Source organism: Tamandua tetradactyla, chromosome 22 (assembly GCF_023851605.1).
Source record: "Tamandua tetradactyla isolate mTamTet1 chromosome 22, mTamTet1.pri, whole genome shotgun sequence".
Taxonomy (NCBI): Eukaryota; Metazoa; Chordata; class Mammalia; order Pilosa; family Myrmecophagidae; genus Tamandua; species Tamandua tetradactyla.
In genome coordinates this window covers 22,331,140-22,348,753 of record NC_135348.1, presented here as the reverse complement: position 1 = coordinate 22,348,753, position 17,614 = coordinate 22,331,140, and the positions used below count along the sequence as shown (strand labels likewise).

General features: G+C 37.9%; 1 protein-coding gene and 1 long non-coding RNA gene across 7 annotated transcripts in view; one reads left to right on the top strand and one right to left on the bottom strand.

The window, feature by feature from the left end:
* C22H4orf51 (chromosome 22 C4orf51 homolog) overlaps positions 1–17,614 on the top strand; it is a 114,535-nt gene that overhangs the window by 33,219 nt on the left and 63,702 nt on the right. For all 6 annotated transcript variants that reach the window (XR_013167475.1, XM_077139901.1, XM_077139898.1 and 3 more), the window contains exon 3: positions 10,228–10,286. Coding sequence is in view for 5 of the 6 variants with exons in the window: in XM_077139901.1 (XP_076996016.1) it covers positions 10,228–10,286 (59 nt within the window). In the remaining variant the exon portion in view is untranslated. The remainder of the gene's footprint in view (positions 1–10,227; positions 10,287–17,614) is intronic.
* LOC143666265 (uncharacterized) overlaps positions 9,955–17,614 on the bottom strand; it is a 30,348-nt gene continuing 22,688 nt past the window's right edge. The window contains exon 3 of the long non-coding RNA XR_013167477.1: positions 9,955–13,251. This is a non-coding gene — a long non-coding RNA (uncharacterized LOC143666265). The remainder of the gene's footprint in view (positions 13,252–17,614) is intronic.

The following is a 17,614-nucleotide window of genomic DNA, read 5'->3' as shown; positions in this document are numbered from 1 at the left end:
CACAAATGCAATAATTTACCACTATATGATAGATAAATTACACTGTTTTTTAAATCTCCTCTTCTGCTTTTATGGTTACAATGTTAGTAGCAGAAAAGGTAGAAACGACATAAATGTATATGTTCATAATGATGACTTACTAATAGATTTTGCCCGTGTTGCCTTCTTTTACTCTCCTCATATGGTCATTTTAATTTAGCAGTTAATTAGTGTCTTCCTTAACGGGTGACAGTACATCAAGGTAGAATGGTCTAATTTGGCCAAATAACAAATTCTCCTCCTTCTTTTCAATTGCCATGTCTAATTTTTGGATTATTGTCATTATTATTTAGTTGTGCAGGGGGCCCTAAGGAAAGGAGTTAAAACATAAAGCCGAACACCAAATTGTCAATACAAACCAATTGTATCGGTTTGTTCTCCAGTGTTGGAAATTGGTGTGTTGATGGACTCTTTGCAGAAAATGATCCATTCTGAGATAGGCAAATCAGTGTGGCGGTGCTTCACTGTTACCACAATCATCGGAGAAAAGAAGTCCTCAAACTCTGTTTCATAACTGCCTTTCAAAGAGTTCAGTCTCATTCATTCTGCCTACATCAAGGCAATCTTCCTTTTGCATTACTCTTAATTTCCTTTCCAAATGACTTACCTTGGTTTGGTGGTAGCTTTTCTGACCCCATTCCCTCCTATGTGCCATCACATGCTCATCTGTCATATTAAGAAGTACAAAGCAATAGCTAATTAAAAACAAGTATCACCAAACTGCAATATAACAAATCAAACAAAATTCAACCTATCTCCAAGACAAGTTTTAGCAAATTTTGTTCATTTGAAAGCCTTATCTCGAGCAGAAGAGACTTTATGAAGGATATGGTGGGATGTAGACTATGACACAACTAGGTCAGCACACACAGGCTGTCCCCCCTCCTCCTCTTGTTCCTAGGTGCATAACTCTGTCCCATACCTGTGCTTCTCTATGATGAGCCCAGGTCATCCTTTCAAAGGGATGCACTGGCCTCTTTTATTCTTGCTATTCCAGGAGACATAATACTTTCTGGAAGAAGGTTTAAAATGGGATGACCACTTCACAGACCAGATGTGATGACATTTGTACTATCTTCTTGGGCTTTTTCCTAACACTTTCCATGCCCCTGAAGCAGCTGCCTGGGCTGCTTTTAGTGTACACAGCTTTTTATTAGAGTGGTGATGCCTAGGAGAACATCGAGAAGAACTGCACAGTATTCTGAGAAAAGAGGGTAAGATGCATACAGTTTGTAATGTAATCTCAAGAGTACTTGAGTCCATTATTAGCATCCTTTTTTCTCTCCTACTCCTTTACCCCTACTTTTTCTTCCTTGAAGCCCTGTCCAAACCTCTGAAGACTTCTAAAAGCAATAGGAACTCACCAAACTACCCATTAAGGCAGGTCTTGCCAACACGAGCCATTCTTCACACAGCAGCATGAAGAATCAGAGAGATCAGAGGATAAACGAGATTTCATTTTTCTATTTCTAATTGCACTTGTAATAAATGCTAATTCCTTATCAAGATCTGCAAGGCCTTCCTGATTCATTTTAGGCCTCCTCCCACTTGTGCTGACTCTGTTCCGGTTATGCTGGCTTATTTAAATAACTTGAAAATGCCAAGCCATTTCCCACCTCAGGACCTTTACACAGGTTATTCTCTTTGCCGGAATGCAATTCTCCCCACTCTGCTGAGCTGAATCCTCTGGTCCTTAAATGTCACCTCTTCCAAGAGGCCCTCCCTGACCACCATGGTTAAAGTTTATTCTACACATCCTCTCCCCTTTAATTTCTATCCGGGTGCCTGGTCTCCTTTCTATAAATTATTATTTTTGTTTACTTCTTTAACATCTCTTCACCTTCTAGAACAGAAGCTTCCTGAGGGCAGGAACTTGCCTGTCTTATTCATTCTTGTACCCCCAGCATGTGACACAGTGCTCAAACACAAAGCAGATGCCCTATAATTGTTTGTACAATGGTTTTTATGGATCTTCTAGCATTGGCTTTTTCTTTCCCATAACATGCTTCTTTTATAGAGGCAGGTCTTTATTTATAATTTGTCTCCCAAAAGTCAATTTATAAATTACTTTTTAAAATTAGAATGTATCTTTTTTAGTAGAAGCAAGCTTAGAAAAAGATGTGTTTCCAATGGGTAGCCTTTAGAAGCCCATGTAGTACCCAATATGATTGCAATACTTTGAAGATTGAAAGATAGTACATGGCCCTGTTGCACCCGTATATGATATTAATCACACCCTCTCCTCCACCCCCACCCAGATCCTGTAATGGGCTGAAGGAGATACTACCTGGCAACCCCCAAATCTGAAACATGCCCATTTGAAAACATAAACAAGTGATTGTGCAGGCAGGATTTGAGGTGTGTGGGTGAGGAAAGAGAGTAGAAGAATAGCTTGTGCTTGTGAGACTATCTGGGGCCTGAGGCAGGGGAAAGTACCTTCCATTTCTTAGTCACGTGGTGTCTTATAGCTTCCAAGCTTTGTTGGTTTAGCTACAAGAATGTCTCAAGGACATGCCTCCTTGTGCTGTGTTTGGATTATTTCCAAAGTTTGTTGCACTTTGAGATTGGGGCCCCAGAGGAGAGGTGGGGACAGATGGGTCAGGGCATGCCAAATAGAAGGGGGCTCTTCCCATGGGCTTCCTCCTCTGCCTGAGAAGGGGACTTTAGACTGACCGGGGTTGGGACAATAAAAAGGGAATTGTCAGCCAAACCAGGCTACTATCCCCCAGGCTTTGGGGGAAGAGAATCACAGTTCACTGGTCCTGTCACCCTCACCCCCAGGCCAGCTTTCCCAAGGAGAGGTATTGGAGGAACTTCTCTTCTCTAAGGCATTGTCTATTCTGAAGTCCAGAGGTGGGGCTGCCAGGAAAGACCTTCATCTCCTCAATTGTAGAGGGAGAAAACTCTTGAATGAACTCAACCCCGCAAATGGCCTTCATGCATCTCTTTCTCTGTGTGAGCCCACGCAATCTTGAGCTGCTTCTCCCCTGAGCTTCCACCCTTTACACTCCCACCACAGACGTCCTCCTTGCCCCTCTTCCCCCCATCTCCTTGCACCTGTGGCCTGTGAGGGATTGATCTCTCCACTTCCTACTGACACAAGCCCATTCGCACTCGAATTCATTCTCTGCTGAGGGGAAAAGAGGACTCTGAAAGGCTTTACCAAGACAGCCTTCATTGTGTTTTGCTGGAGCCAGCCTTGGCTTGCCGTCCCTAGTTAACAAAGGAAAGTGGCCCCACAGGATGTTTGGGGGGCAGTAGGGTCAGACCCGCAAGCCATTCCCTCACCTCATCCCTGTGCTCAGGCCCTCCTCCTCTCCCGGCAGGACTGGACTGCCACCTGCTGCCCAAGGTACACAAGCAAGGGGGCAAGGTGACTTGGAATCAACCTTACTCACCACAGGGTCCCATGCCCTCGTGTAGGCTGTCACAGCCAAGGAACCTTCTTCCATTGGCATTTACTTTGCTTTCTGGCTAATTTGTATACCTTGCTGTGGAATGTACAGAATTTCTTTTAAATTAAAGAAAGGAAAAGATCTCATTGGCCACCTAAACCTCCATAGAGCAATAAGCTCTTTGCCTGAGTTTGAGGTTCTCATCACACTAAAACGTGTAGATATGCTGAATGACTGCCAGCACACCCCAAAGAAGCCTGGGCCCCCGGATACAGGAAATACCACTGTTCCATCTAAGTGTTGGATTTTTTTTCTCTCTCTCTGCTTTAAAATAGGAAACAGTCTAATAAATGGTTAAATGTATTTGCAGGAAAATATTCAAGTGTAAGTCGACAGTTTCCAAATTCCCCGCAGAGATTGGACACAAGGGAGCTCTGGCGGCCAAGCCTGTTATTAAGAAGGTCGCAAGATGCCATCTGTTACTATGTGCACTTTTCTGTTCAAGCATAACAGTAGCTAGGAGGTGGCTGCAATGGATCTTGCCTGTGAACTCAAGAGACAGCACTAGAGTGGGCAGGACAGTGATTTTAATGGGCTTGGGTGAACAAACCACATCTGCCTAAGGGATGGGCTGGGGTTATGCAGGAAGAAGATGGGACGAGAGTTAAGCATTGTTTCTAGGTCTGTCCTCGGTTGTAACTCAAATGTAACTCGGGCTGCTGCTGCCTGCTTTTTTGCCTAAATATGATAATAGCACTGCCTCCTTTATCGGATTCCTATAAAAATTAAATAGTAAATAGTCTTGTACACACTATAATTATGAAGTCAGATACTCAAATGCCTTATTCCCTTAGTCACAATTTTTTAACGTCTAAATCTTCAGAAAAGTGGAAAGCCTTAGTAAAATCAATATCCACACGCTCTTCTTCTAAACGTACCAGTTGTTAACATTTTGCTTTATTGTGGTCTCTAAATATCAATACCTTTATATACTTTCTTTACTGAGCTATTGTACAATAACAGCATGTCCTTACATACCTCAGCGTGGCGTATGCCTAAATGTAAAGAATATGACCACATTCAAGAAGTTTAATCGGTAGAATAATTTTCATTTAACATAAATATTGAATGCCTTATTCTTAAAAATCTGTCTGGAAAGAGACTTGCTCTATAATCTATTCACGTGGTTAACAATTCTATCTTTCAGACAAAATACCTCATAGGAGGGGGGTATTTCAAAAATCTGATGTAAGTTCTGGGTCCTAACGTCAGAAAAAATATCCATAAAGGCACTTACACATGAAAATAATGCATCTATCTTGGCTCTCTACTGGGTGCCTGTGGACCCCAGTTTAAGTGTTTTGTTAATGATCGATGAACATTCTTTATGTATATACGATTTAAGACCAGCATACTCAGAAAAGATGGAGAGCAGTTTGTCTTTGCCTTCCAACAGCATGTTTTGTGTTCATGAAGCTTCATTTCAATGAATTCAGCAATAGGTAGGTGGGAAATTGCATTATTCCCAATCTACTACAGCGAAACTGAATATCAGCAAAGGCTGAGAGTTGTGCTATGACAGACACCCAGTAGGTGGACTAAATGATTAGAACAGGAAACCTAGAAGAATGCTTCCAGACCTGAGCTTCTCGGATTCTGCAAGAGCGAATGCTCTCAAGCCCACACTTGCTTTCTTAATCATTTATTTTTAAAAAACAAACACATGGAGCATCCCATCAGGGTTGGCACAACATGTAAGGACCTAATATCTAAGGGTAGAATTTGTTGGCAGTTATTAACATCGCTAGTTTCATCACAAAATTGCCGGATCTGAGTACAGTTCTAGGCTGGGAAGTGGAAGCAGGGAGAGAGATACATGCTAGCAGATCAGGGGACCAGTTAATGTCTTTAATTAAAAACCAGAATGAAAACTGCCAAGGTTAAGTTGCACTGACCTTGCCAACTGAGAACTTGTGAAGAACTAGCAAAGAAAAATTATTAGCTAGCAATACTCCAACATTCGTTGTTCCTCTCCATAAACTGACCAAAGAAAATGAGACCTTTTTTAGTTCAGTTAGAAAAATGACCAAATTTGGCTGAAGGATAGAAGCAAATGTGCAAATCCTTCATGTGATGGTCTAACATAAATATAATATCTGGATTTTTTCCAAAATGCATCAAATGCCTCAATTCCTTTTTACAAAACTTTAATATTATAGAATCACATCATTTACTAATTAATGATTATCCAACAAAATTGCTCAAAGGAAGGGTGACCAAAAGTTAATTAAAGTCTCTGTCAGCCCTATGGGATTTATAAATCTAATAGAGCTTTGAAGGGCTAAGAGTTCATAGCCAATGAAACAATAAGAACTCATTGTGCAGCATAAATTTATCCATCTGCTTTTACTGAGCTATGAAAAAGTAGATTTTTCTTGAATTTAGCTAGATACAGGCATACCTCGGAGATATTGCAGGTGCAGTTCCAGACCACCACAATAAAGCAAATATTGCAAAAAGCAAGCCACACAATTCTTTTTTGGTTTCCCAGTGCATATAAAAGTTACATTGACACTATACTATAGTCTATTATGTATGCAATAGCATTATATCTAAAAAAATCAATGCATGTACCTTAATTAAAAATACATTATTGTTAAAAATAATGCTAACCACCACTCAAGGCTTCAGTGAATCATAATATTTTTGCTGGTGGAAGGTCTTGCCTCAATGTTGATGGCTGCTGGGCCGATCAGAGCAGTGGTTGCTGAAGGCTGGGGTGGTTGTGAGAAGTTCTTAAAATAAGACAATGAAGTTTGCCACATCTATGAACTCTCGTTTCATGAAATTTTTCTCTGTAGCATATGATGCTGTTTCATAGCATTTTATCACAATTGCATTTCTTTTAAAATTGGAGTCAATCTTCTCAAACCCTGCTGCTGCTTTATCAACTAAGTTGAGGTAATAGCTTAAATCATGGCAGTCATTTCAACAATGTTCACAGCATCTTCACCGTAAGTAGAGTCCATCTCAAGAAACCACTTTCTTTGCCCCTCCATAAGAAGCCAATCATCATCAATTAAAGTTTAATCATGAGATTGCAGCAATTCAGTCACGTCTTTAAGCTTTCCTTCTAATTCTAGTTCTCTTGCTATGTACACATATATGCAGTTATATCCTTCACTAAATTCTTGAACCCCCTCAAAGCCATCCATGAAGGTTGGAATCAACTTCTTCCAAACTCCTGTTCTTGTTGATATTTTGGCCTCCTCCCATGAAACACAAATGTTCTTAATGGCATCCAGAATGGTGAATCCTTTCCAGAAGGTTTTCAACTTGCTTTGCCCAGATCCATCAGCACAGTCCCTATCTATGACAACTAAAGCCTTATGAAATGTATTTCTTAAATAAGACTTGAAAGTCAAAATAATTCCTTGGTCCATGGGCTACAGAGTGGATGTATTAGTAGGCAGTAAAACAAGCCAATCTTAATCTCATTGTACATCTCCATCAGAACTCTTGGGTGATCAGACACATTGTCAGTGAGCAGTGATAAAATTCGAAAGAAATTATTTTTTGAGCAGGAGGTCTCAACAGTGGGCTTAAGATATTCAACAAGCCAGGTTGTAAACAGATGTGCTGTCATCCAGGCTTTGTTATTTGCACAGGCAAAGTACATGTAGCACAATTCTTAAAGCCCCTAGGATTTTTGGAATGGTCAATGAGCATTGTCTTCAACTTCAAGTCAGCACCTACATTAGCCCCTAACAAGACAGTCAGCCTGTCCTTTAAAGCTCTGAAGGCAGGCATGGACTTTCTTCTCTAGCTATTAAAATCCTAGATGGCCTCTTTCTCCAATAGTAGGCTGTTTCATCTATACTGAAAATCTATTGTTTAGTGTAGCCACCTTCATCAACTATCTTCTGGTTAGATCTTCTGGATACTTTGCTGCAGCTTCTACATCAACATTTGTCTCTCTACCTAGCACTTTTATGTTATAGAGATGGCTTCTTTCCTTAAGCCTCATGAACCAACCTCTGCTAGCTTCAAACTTTTCTTCTTCAGCTTCTTCACCTCTCCCAGCCTTCAAAGAATTGAAAAGAGTTAGGGCCTTGGATTAGGCTTTGGCTTAAGGGAATGTTGTGGTTGGTTTTGAGCTTCTATCCAGACAACTACAACTTTCCATCTCTGCAATAAAGCTGTTTCGCTTTCTCATCACTCATATGTTTACTGGAGTAGCACTTTTAATTTCTTCCATATTTTTTCCTATGCATTTACAACTTGGCTAACCATTTGGCATAAAAGATCTCACTTTTGGCCTCTCTCAGCTTTCTACATGTCTTCTTCATTAAGCTTAAGTCATTTCTAGGTTTTGATTTAAAATGAGAGACACGAGACTCTTGCTTCCACTTGAGCACTGAGAGACCATTGTAGGGTTATTAAGTGACCTAATTTTAATATTTGTGTGTGTCAGGAATAGGGAAGCCCAAGGGGAGGGAGAGAGATGGGATAACAGGTGGTTGGTGAGCAGTCAGAACACATGTACTTATCAATTAAGCACACTGTCTTATATGGGAGTAGTTTGTGGTTCCTCAAAACAAATACTATTATAAAGGTCACAGAGCACCGTAACAGATATAACAATAATTAAGATGTTTGAAATATTTCAAGAATTACAGAAATGTGACACAGAGACATGAAGTGAGTTCACACTGTTAGAAAAATGGCACCTATAGACTTGCTTAACATTGGGTTGCCGCAAACCTTCAATCTGTAAGCATATTTGCCAAATGCAATAAAGTGAAGCTCAATAAAATGAGTGCCTACATTTAAGCCCTTTATTTGACTTTAGATACTGTTTTAAAAAAAAAAGTTTGTCAGCAATAAATAGCACAAATATTTGCCAAAAGCTGTTCTCTTTCCTTGGTCATCTCTAATGAGCAGAGCCTGTCATATTCTGTCAAGCAAGCCTTCCTTTCAGCACTTTCTTTTCTTGCTTTTAATACAAATGCATCAGAGAACTCAGCATGATTAGTTATTAGGGAAATACAAATGAAAAACAAATATCAATTTGGATCTATTAGAATGATTATTATTACAAAGAGACATAGCAAATATTGATGAGAATGTGGAGAAACTGAATACCTCATTCATTGCCGAGGAAAATGTAAAATGGTGCAGCTATTTGGGAAAACACTTTGGAAGTTTCTTTAAAAGTCAAACATAAGTTTAGCATAGAATCAACAACTCCACACGTAGGTATTTTTACCCAAGAGAAATGAAGGCTTGCACATGAGTGCTCACAGCAGCATTATCCATAATAGGCAAAATCAGAAACAACCCTAATATCTACCAACTGGTCAATGGATTACAAAGTCTGATATATTCTTACAATGGAATACTATTCAGCAATAAAAAGAAAAAATACCAATCCATTATGCAACATGAATGAACTTCAAAAACATTAAGCTAAGTGAAAGACAAAGACACAAAAGACCATGTAATATATGATTCCATTTATCTGAAGTGTCTAGTGAAGGAAAATAGAGATAGAATGTAGGTTAATGGTTTTCTGGCTTTAGTGATAAGAGTGAGAATTAATTGTAAATAGGCATGAGGGATCTCATGGAGTGATGAAAATGTTTTACAACTGGATTATAGTTATGGTTGCATAACTCAGTAAATTAATTTGAAATTATCTAATGGTGCACTTAAAATGAGTGAATGTTATGGTATGTGAATTTTATCCCCAATAAATTTGTTTAAAAACTATACAAGAGCTTCTTGAAAAAAATTTACAGACTTAGACTTTCAGCATAGTTTCGGGTCCCTCTGAATCTAAATGTGAAAACTGTGTATCTAGACATAAAAATGTCTATGGCTCCAGTTCCACAGAAAGTCTGGTATAGAATTATCATATGATGCAGTATTCTCATTTCTAGTTCTATACCCAAAAGATCTGAAAGCAGAGACTCAGATATTTGCACCCCAGTGTTCATGATGGCATTATTCAGTATTGCCAAAAAGTGAAAGCAACCCAAGGGTCCATTAACCAATGAATGGAGAAATAAAATGTGAAATATACATAGAATGGAATATGGGTCAGTTGTAAAAAGGAGTGAAGTTCTGATATGTGCCACAACATGGATGAACCCTGAAGACATCAGTTGAGTGAAATAAGCCAGACACAAATGGACAAATATTTTATGATCTCGCTAATATGAAATAATTAGAATAAGCAAACTCACAGAGTCAAAGTCTAGCATGTAGGTTCACAGAGGCCGGGTGGGGTAGGTACTGGGGAGTTAACGCTTAAATTGAACAGGGTTTCTATTTGGGTTGATTGTAGAGTTTTGGTAATGGGGAGTGGTGATGGTAGCACAACATTGTGAATGTAATTAACAGCACTGAATTGTTCATTTGAATATTATTAAAAGGGGAAATTTTAGGTTTTATATGTATTACCAGAATAAAAGTTTTTTGAAAAACAAAGGACCATACAACACAGTGAACCTCATTGTAAATGACTGACTTTATTTAAATGTACAATTATAAAAACGTGCTTTTGTGAATTGTAAAAAGACAAAAAAAATGTTTACTGTTTCAGAAGTTTCACTGCAAATTTAGCTTTTATTTAGTTTGGTCTTACCTGACTGACACTTACTCTTTTCTTGGCCAGATTCTAAGAGAGTCAAGTGATGCGTGTTTAATTTCTTGGTGATAGCCTCTAATTGAGAGTCTAAGAAATTTCACTAGGTTTGATCCTGATTTACTCTCTTCATTTTTCACAAAGGATTATTCCCCCATATAAACAGTTCCTTTGGAGGTTCCCATGATGTCAGGCATGGAGTGGTAAGTCCAACATTTTCTTAGTAATCATTTATTAAGGTGGAAAGCTTAAAAGATTCCACACTAAATTTCATTCATTGAAAACTAAATACAGGGATTGGTGCTAGATTTTAATAATGCTCATCAAATATTGATTTCTGAGTGCTTGTTGAATGTATTGCTTTCTATTAGGTGATGAGAATGCAAAGATAAAGAACCAAGAGGGCAAGTTGTGAACAACTGATGCTGTACTTTTATCATGGCCACTAACTTCTTTCAATTTTTCCTGTGTTTTGTGAATGGCAACAATAATTATATATAATATATTGGCAATCAAAACCAAAAGCAGATTTTCTTTGATTGTAAAAGAGAATGTGTCTTTTTAAGCTTTCAAATAATACAGAGAAATAGAAGAGTAAAACTCATCTGAAATCTCCCTTCCCCTAAGGACAACCGCCGTTAACATTTAGGTGAACTTTCTCACAGATTTCTCTCTATATATATGTTTATATAAAGATACACATACATACTGTGATCTCTAAAATCTATGCCCTCTGTAATTTGTTTTTACCATTCAAGATTTTCATAAACATCTTTCAGTGTTAATAAACATAATTCTTTTATCATTTTAATGGATATATAGTATTCCATTGACTGGATACATCACAATTTTAAAATATCTCAGATTGCTAGGCATTTGGGCTTTTCAAATTGGTAGTTTTTGTAAACAATGATGTGAATAATTTGAATATGCATTTTTGCAATTGTACAATCATCTCTTTAAGATATATTTGTGAAAATAGAATTCTTGAGTTAAAAGCTACTCTTATTTTTTTAAAAAAGCTATTTTTATCTTAAATTTTAATATATGGCAAAACTACCTTCCAGAAAACTGGTCTCATGTACCAACAGAATATGAGACTGTTTGTTTTCCTATATTTTCTCTAAATTGTGTTTTAAAAATCATTTAAATATGTTCCAATGTGATATGTGAAGATATTTTAATTGCCTTTTAACTTCTACCTCTTTGATTATTAGTGAAGATGAGCATCAACTCTCATGTTTGTTAGTTATTTACAATTCTTTAATGAGTTATTTATTTCCTTGGCCCATTTTTCTAGTAGAGTATTTAACTTTTTCTAATTGATTTGTAGAAGCTCTTTGCATATTAGGCAGTTTGCTTTCACCTAGCTTATTTTATGAACATTTTCTGCAATTTCATCTTCCTTTTTACTGGTAGTATCTGTTATTAGTTACAGTGGTTTTGACAGCTCCTGAAAGTAAAGAGCTCATGCAACCAATTTTCTAGTTATTTTTTTCTATGCTGATCAAATCTTTAAAAAATGACATTAGTTTTCTGGCTCATCATTATCATCAAGACCACCTACTATATTTGGCATCTTTTCTTAGGAAATCCGGGGGAAGGTGCTGCCTAAAATAAGCCACACCCCTGCCCTTTGGTGGTTACAATTTTACATTTAGGCATGCAATGCAATGACAATAATATAAATCATTTGATATTGAGCATAGACTAGAATATAATATTTAGATAGTAAAGAATTCAAAATTTAGGCATAGTCCTGTGGATTTATCTTTAAATTGGGAAACATCATCTCACCTCACTTCTTACTGAAAAACCCTGATTATTCCAATCAACCAGGAAAGGTTTTATGAAGGAGAAGCAATTTCAGGAACTAAAATATTTTCAGTAATGGAAATCTTGAAGTTCTGGCTTAGCTTGGAAGTAGATTTTACAGTAAGGATGGATTGATTGATTGCCAAATAGCAGAAGAAATCTGCAATAGTTGCCCAGAGAGGTGTCCCCTTTAGAGATGGTGTTGAGAGAAGGAATGAAAGGAAGTCAAGTGCACTCACTTTGTGGAATGACACTATTTGTAAGAATCTTAGCCTTGGCTTGAAAACCTAAGGATCACTCTTGGAAGAGATGGGAAATAAGATGAAAAATAATTTTTAAAAAGGCATAATCTGGAAGATTCTTATGTACTTTAAAAAGTATTTTTAAAAGAAGTAAAAGTAGATTCGTTAATATCACTTTTGGTGGGTTGGTTTCATATCCAAGTCTGGCAAAATGGCCAGCAAGCCACATGTGAGAACTTCTGGACAGGAAAATAAGGTGACAGCTAAGAGGGTGAATGTGAGTTTATCAATCAAAATGGAGGGAAAACAAGTTTTGTGAATAAAATGTACCATATAACTTCATAGCGAAGCATTTGACATGCCTCCAATATGTGCAGTAGGTTGAAATATGTACACCAGAATAGAACATGTTCTTAAGCTTAATCCATTCCTGTGGTCGTGAGCCCATTGTAAATGGGACCTTCTGAAAATGTTATTTTTAGTTAAGGTGTGCCTCAACTAAATCAAATTGGGCCTTAATCTTATTACCAGAGGCTTTATGAAGAGAAAGTCACATAGAGGTGAGGAAACTGGAAGTCAACAAGACCCAAGAGAGAAAGGAGAAGCTGTGCATTGCCATGTGTCAGAAAAGCCAAGAGCCCAACGCCATGGGCAGCCAGCTGTGGAATGCCACAGTCTTTAGGGAGAAAGTATCACTTTGCTAATACCTCAATTTTGGACTTCACCTAGCCTCAAAACTGTGAGCCCATACATTCCTGGTATTTAAGCCAACCCCTTGGATGGTATTTGTCTTAGCAGCCAGGAAGCTAAGACAATATGTTACTCATCAGATTTTGGTTGATGAAGTACTATATGTGAAATCAATGTCCAGTTAGATAAAACCAAACTGTTTATAATTTTTAAATTATAATTAAAAGGCATACTAGTTAGGATATTATTAGTTATAACAGATAAACTCCCAAATCTCCAGTTGCTTGCCACATTGAAGCTTTGTTTCTTGCTTGCATGGCTCTGTGAACATGCAGCCTTCCCATGATGATGCAGAGATCCATTTCTTTCCATCTTGGGCTTCTGCTATCCCCGAGGGCCTCAGCCTCCTTTGCTTCATCAACTGTCAGGAAGAGAGTAAAGGATTGCTCATGGGAGGGTTTATGGGCCAGGTCTGGAAGTGGTGCTTATCCTTTCATTTTACATTTTGCTGATTAAAACCCAGTCACATGGCACATCTAACTGCAGGGGAGTTGGGGAATGTCATGTAACTGCTGCCCAGGAAGAGGAACAAATTTTATTGGACAAATATGAGTCTCACCAAAGCAGGTTTGCATTTGGAAAACATGACATGGAAAACTGAGTAGTCTGTTCATCAACCTTTTATGCAGAGACGGGTATCAAGATCATAAGCATTCTGGAGAACAAGTTTAAAAACAGCAAAAACTTGAGAAATTGGCATGATGGGTCAAAGTGAATCAAACATCTGTGAGTATAGATAAATATAGATGTTTCATGTGGAAATAGAACATCAAATACAGGCTAGAGGCTAAGGCCAGTCAGTGATGACCCATGGAGATATCTGAAAATTGGGGTGTAGTAATCATAACAGAAATTAAAGAGTGCAAACGGTAGTTACACAAAAACTTTGCATTTACCTTCTGGCCCCTTTTGCCTTTGAGCTTCTGAAATAATCGTGTTCAAAATCTTTTGCTTCTGCCAAGCCATTTCTTGATATTGTTGGATTGAGTTTGGAAAGCCATAGCAGCAAAAAACCTTAAAAGACTTAGGTGTTTTCTTCACGTACAGTATCTTATTCATTTTTCACAAGAACTTTATGATAAGAACCATTATCTCTATTTTACAGATGAGAAAATAATGATAAGACGATTTAGGTAACTTGCTCAAGTTTACAGAATGAGGTAGATTTGCACCTAAGTATTTCAGCATTGAAAAGCCGAATAACTCAGCCATCACATCTTCTGAGTTTAAGATGCAGCAAAATATTGACAGGCAATAGATGGTATGTCTGTCTGCTAGTCCCAAAGTCTGGCCCCTGCTTATCCCTTCTACCTCATCTTTTACCTCATCTTATCCAATTCTCTCCATTGGTTCCTGCACTTGCGCTACAGCCACACTCCTCTTTGTGTGTCTGTTGCTTTCTTGAAGATACCAAGCTTGTTTCCTGCCTTTGGGCCTTGGTGCAGGCTGCTCCCATTGCCTGACATGGCCTCTCACTACTCAGGCTTTAATTCATTTTTCACCTGCTCAGAAAGGCCTTTACTGATCAACAAATCTAAAATTGTCCACCCCCACCCCCAAGTCACTTGTAATCCATAACCTATTTGTATTTTTTTCATAGGATTTTCTTGCACCTGAAATCATCTAATTTATTTGTGGGCTTATTTCCTATGCCCTCTTCCAACTAGAATGTACATGAGCAGGAAACATGTCTGGTTTGTTTACTATTATGTCTCTATTATTCCCCAAATTGGTAACCATTTGTTGACTGGATTAATCCCTAAATTCATGGACAATATCATCTCATTTCCCTCATGAGTACTCAAGGCGTATAGAATAACAAATCCAAGTTGAAACGTTGGTCTTGGGCAGTGGATAAGCTCATGAACTAACCATGTGACTCACTCCGACACATTAACCTTAGAGTTCATGTGATTCAAATTTATAACTCAAGTAATATGTAATATGATATTGACACGTGTGCTTTGGACCTGTGTGGTCCCAAGTGAAGAACTGAAACTGAACATTGAACTTGCAAGTGTCTGCCAAATTCTAGCCCCTCATGAGGCCCACCTCCTGGTCAGATGGACTCCCAGGCTTCATTCCTATCATCCTACACTTCTTCCACCTCTGAGTTTTGTAGAAGAACTGTATCTGTTTATGCGCTTTTTATGTTAAGACACAAAAGGTTTTATATTTAATATGTTTTCTTCATTCCTTTCCCTGTTTTTCTGCCATTTGGAGATAAAGAAAGGGAGTGAGGCTCATAGCCTCTATTTTGTAGATAGATGAAATGAAATCCTTCAAGGTTACTAAGTGCATATTTGAATCAGGCCTTATACAAAACTGTTTTTCCATAGTTTTAGATGTAAAGCTCTGTATCACCAAGCAGTTCCAAGTTCCTTGAAGACAACTACACCTATTAACTGTAGAAAATTGATTACAGGAAATATTTAGGGAAACAGAGGACTCTGGTCAATTGTATTGAACAAAAAATTTAGTAGAAACACATTTTGTTTGAACCGTTGACATTTGTAAAATGTATGAACCCACTTTCCTGACTTAGTGGATCTAAGTCTTGGGCAACAGCTCTGAAGAATGATTTGTTTATTTACTCATCCATTGATTCATTCAATATGTGATGAATGCTTAACACATATAAGCCATTGTTATAAATTTGGGGGATACAGCACTGAACAGTCAGTCCCTGCCCACATGGAGTTGACATTTCAGTGTATGTGTGTGGGGACAGACTAAACAAATGAACAGGTAAATAGTAGTTCAGATGGCAATAAGTGCTACAAAGATCATTAAAATGGAGTGCAGATTGGTGGTAGTTGGGGGTGGTGGCTATTATTTTATAGAGGATGGTCTGGGAAGGCCTCACTATCTGGCTGACACACAAGCAAAGACCTTACTATAGAGGGCTCTGGCCATAAAAGTAGGGCTGAATGTGCATCAAGCCCAAGATAAAAGATGAAGGTTTTTTTCAGCATAAATCAAATGCCTAATATGAAATATAATTTTTGGTGAGTCATTTTTTCCTAATATAAGAGTACCTACTACCACAAAGGTCAATTGAGGGCTCCATTTATTTGAATTCCTGTTCACTAAATGTCAGTGAGAGTAATTTTTATTGTGATATAATTTTAAACTTACAGAAAATTTGCAAATCTCCAAATCTCTCTCTCCTACACACGTATGTGCTCGCGCACACACACAGACACACACAGGTATTTATGTGTGTACACCTACTTTCTGACCTATTGGAAAGACAATGTAGACATCATGCCCCTTTACCTTTAAACATTTCAGTGTGCATTTCCTAAGATCAAGGACATTCTCCCTTTAACATTTCCTATAGCACAGATTTCATGTATCTACAGAACAGTTATAAAAACCAGGAAATTCAGTCTTTTTTTTTTTGCACATTGGGGCAAGACTATTACGTCCTCCACAGTCCATATTCAATTGGTCAACTGTCCCAATATGCCTTTTAGCTATTTTCTTCCTGCTCTAGGATTCAACTCAGAACACACATTGCATTTAGTTTTCATGCTTCTTTAGTCTCCCTTCTTCTGGGACAGTCCTTTTGCCTTTTTTTTTTTGGTATTCCTTGAGCTTGACAGTTTTGAAGAACGCATAACGGTTATTTTGTAGCATGTCATTCGATTTGAGTTCGTCTCATGTTCCCTTATGAATAGATTCAGGTTATGTATTTTTGGCAGGGATGGTGACAGATCAAGGAAATAGTTTCTTTTTTACTTAAACACTCATTTCAATACAAATATCTCATTTTGCATGGAATCAAATGTTGTGTCCTTCTCAGGAAATCATATCAGGAAGCGAATGATGTCAGTAAGGCTAACTTTGATCATTTGATTAAGGTGGTGTCTACAAGTGTGATTTTTTATCTCACCACTTTGCTTTTGACTTGCCACACTAATGATCATCTGTCACTTTTCAACACATTCGCAAAATTATGCAAGATCTTCCACATTTTATACCTATAAGCTAAGCTTTTAATTCCCTGGCTGAGCCTAGTGTTGTCTGAAAGCTCAGAGATGCCATCTCTCACTGCATCCAGATCATTTGTCAAAATGTTCAATTCAACCATTTCTAACACCAGACTCTAGAGAATCTTACAGTTGCTATTTCTCCAGCTGGAGGACTATCCCTTTGAGACAATATTTAATTCTTAACCCCTAAGCCATGCCTGTATGTGTGAGAAATAGCCCCATCCTTATAGATTCACTGAAATCCCTCTTAAAAACAGGGGAGAAGGGTCAGCTGCTCTCTATGGGATGGCGACAGATCAAGGAAATAGTTTCTTTTTTACTTAAACACTCATTTCAATACAAATATCTCATTTTGCATGGAATCAAAAGATGTCATTGCCAGCACTTTAATATAGATTCAAGTTTCCATCTAATTTCATTTTCTTTCAGCCTGAAGAATTCCCTTTAATACTTCTTACGGCGCAGATCTGCTGGCGGTAAATTCTCTAATCGTTGTTGGTCTTAGAAGATCTTTATTTCACCTTTATTTTGAAAGATATTTTTCAATATATAGAATTAAGTGTTTTTCAATGCACTAAAAATGTTGTACCATAGGATACAGGAATGTAAATATAGCATGGTCATAACTTTGTAAAATAACAGATTATGCCACACGTTTCAGAGGAGTAGGTGCACTGGTTTTCTATTGTGATGAAACAAATAAACCCAAAATTTAGCAGTCTAAAT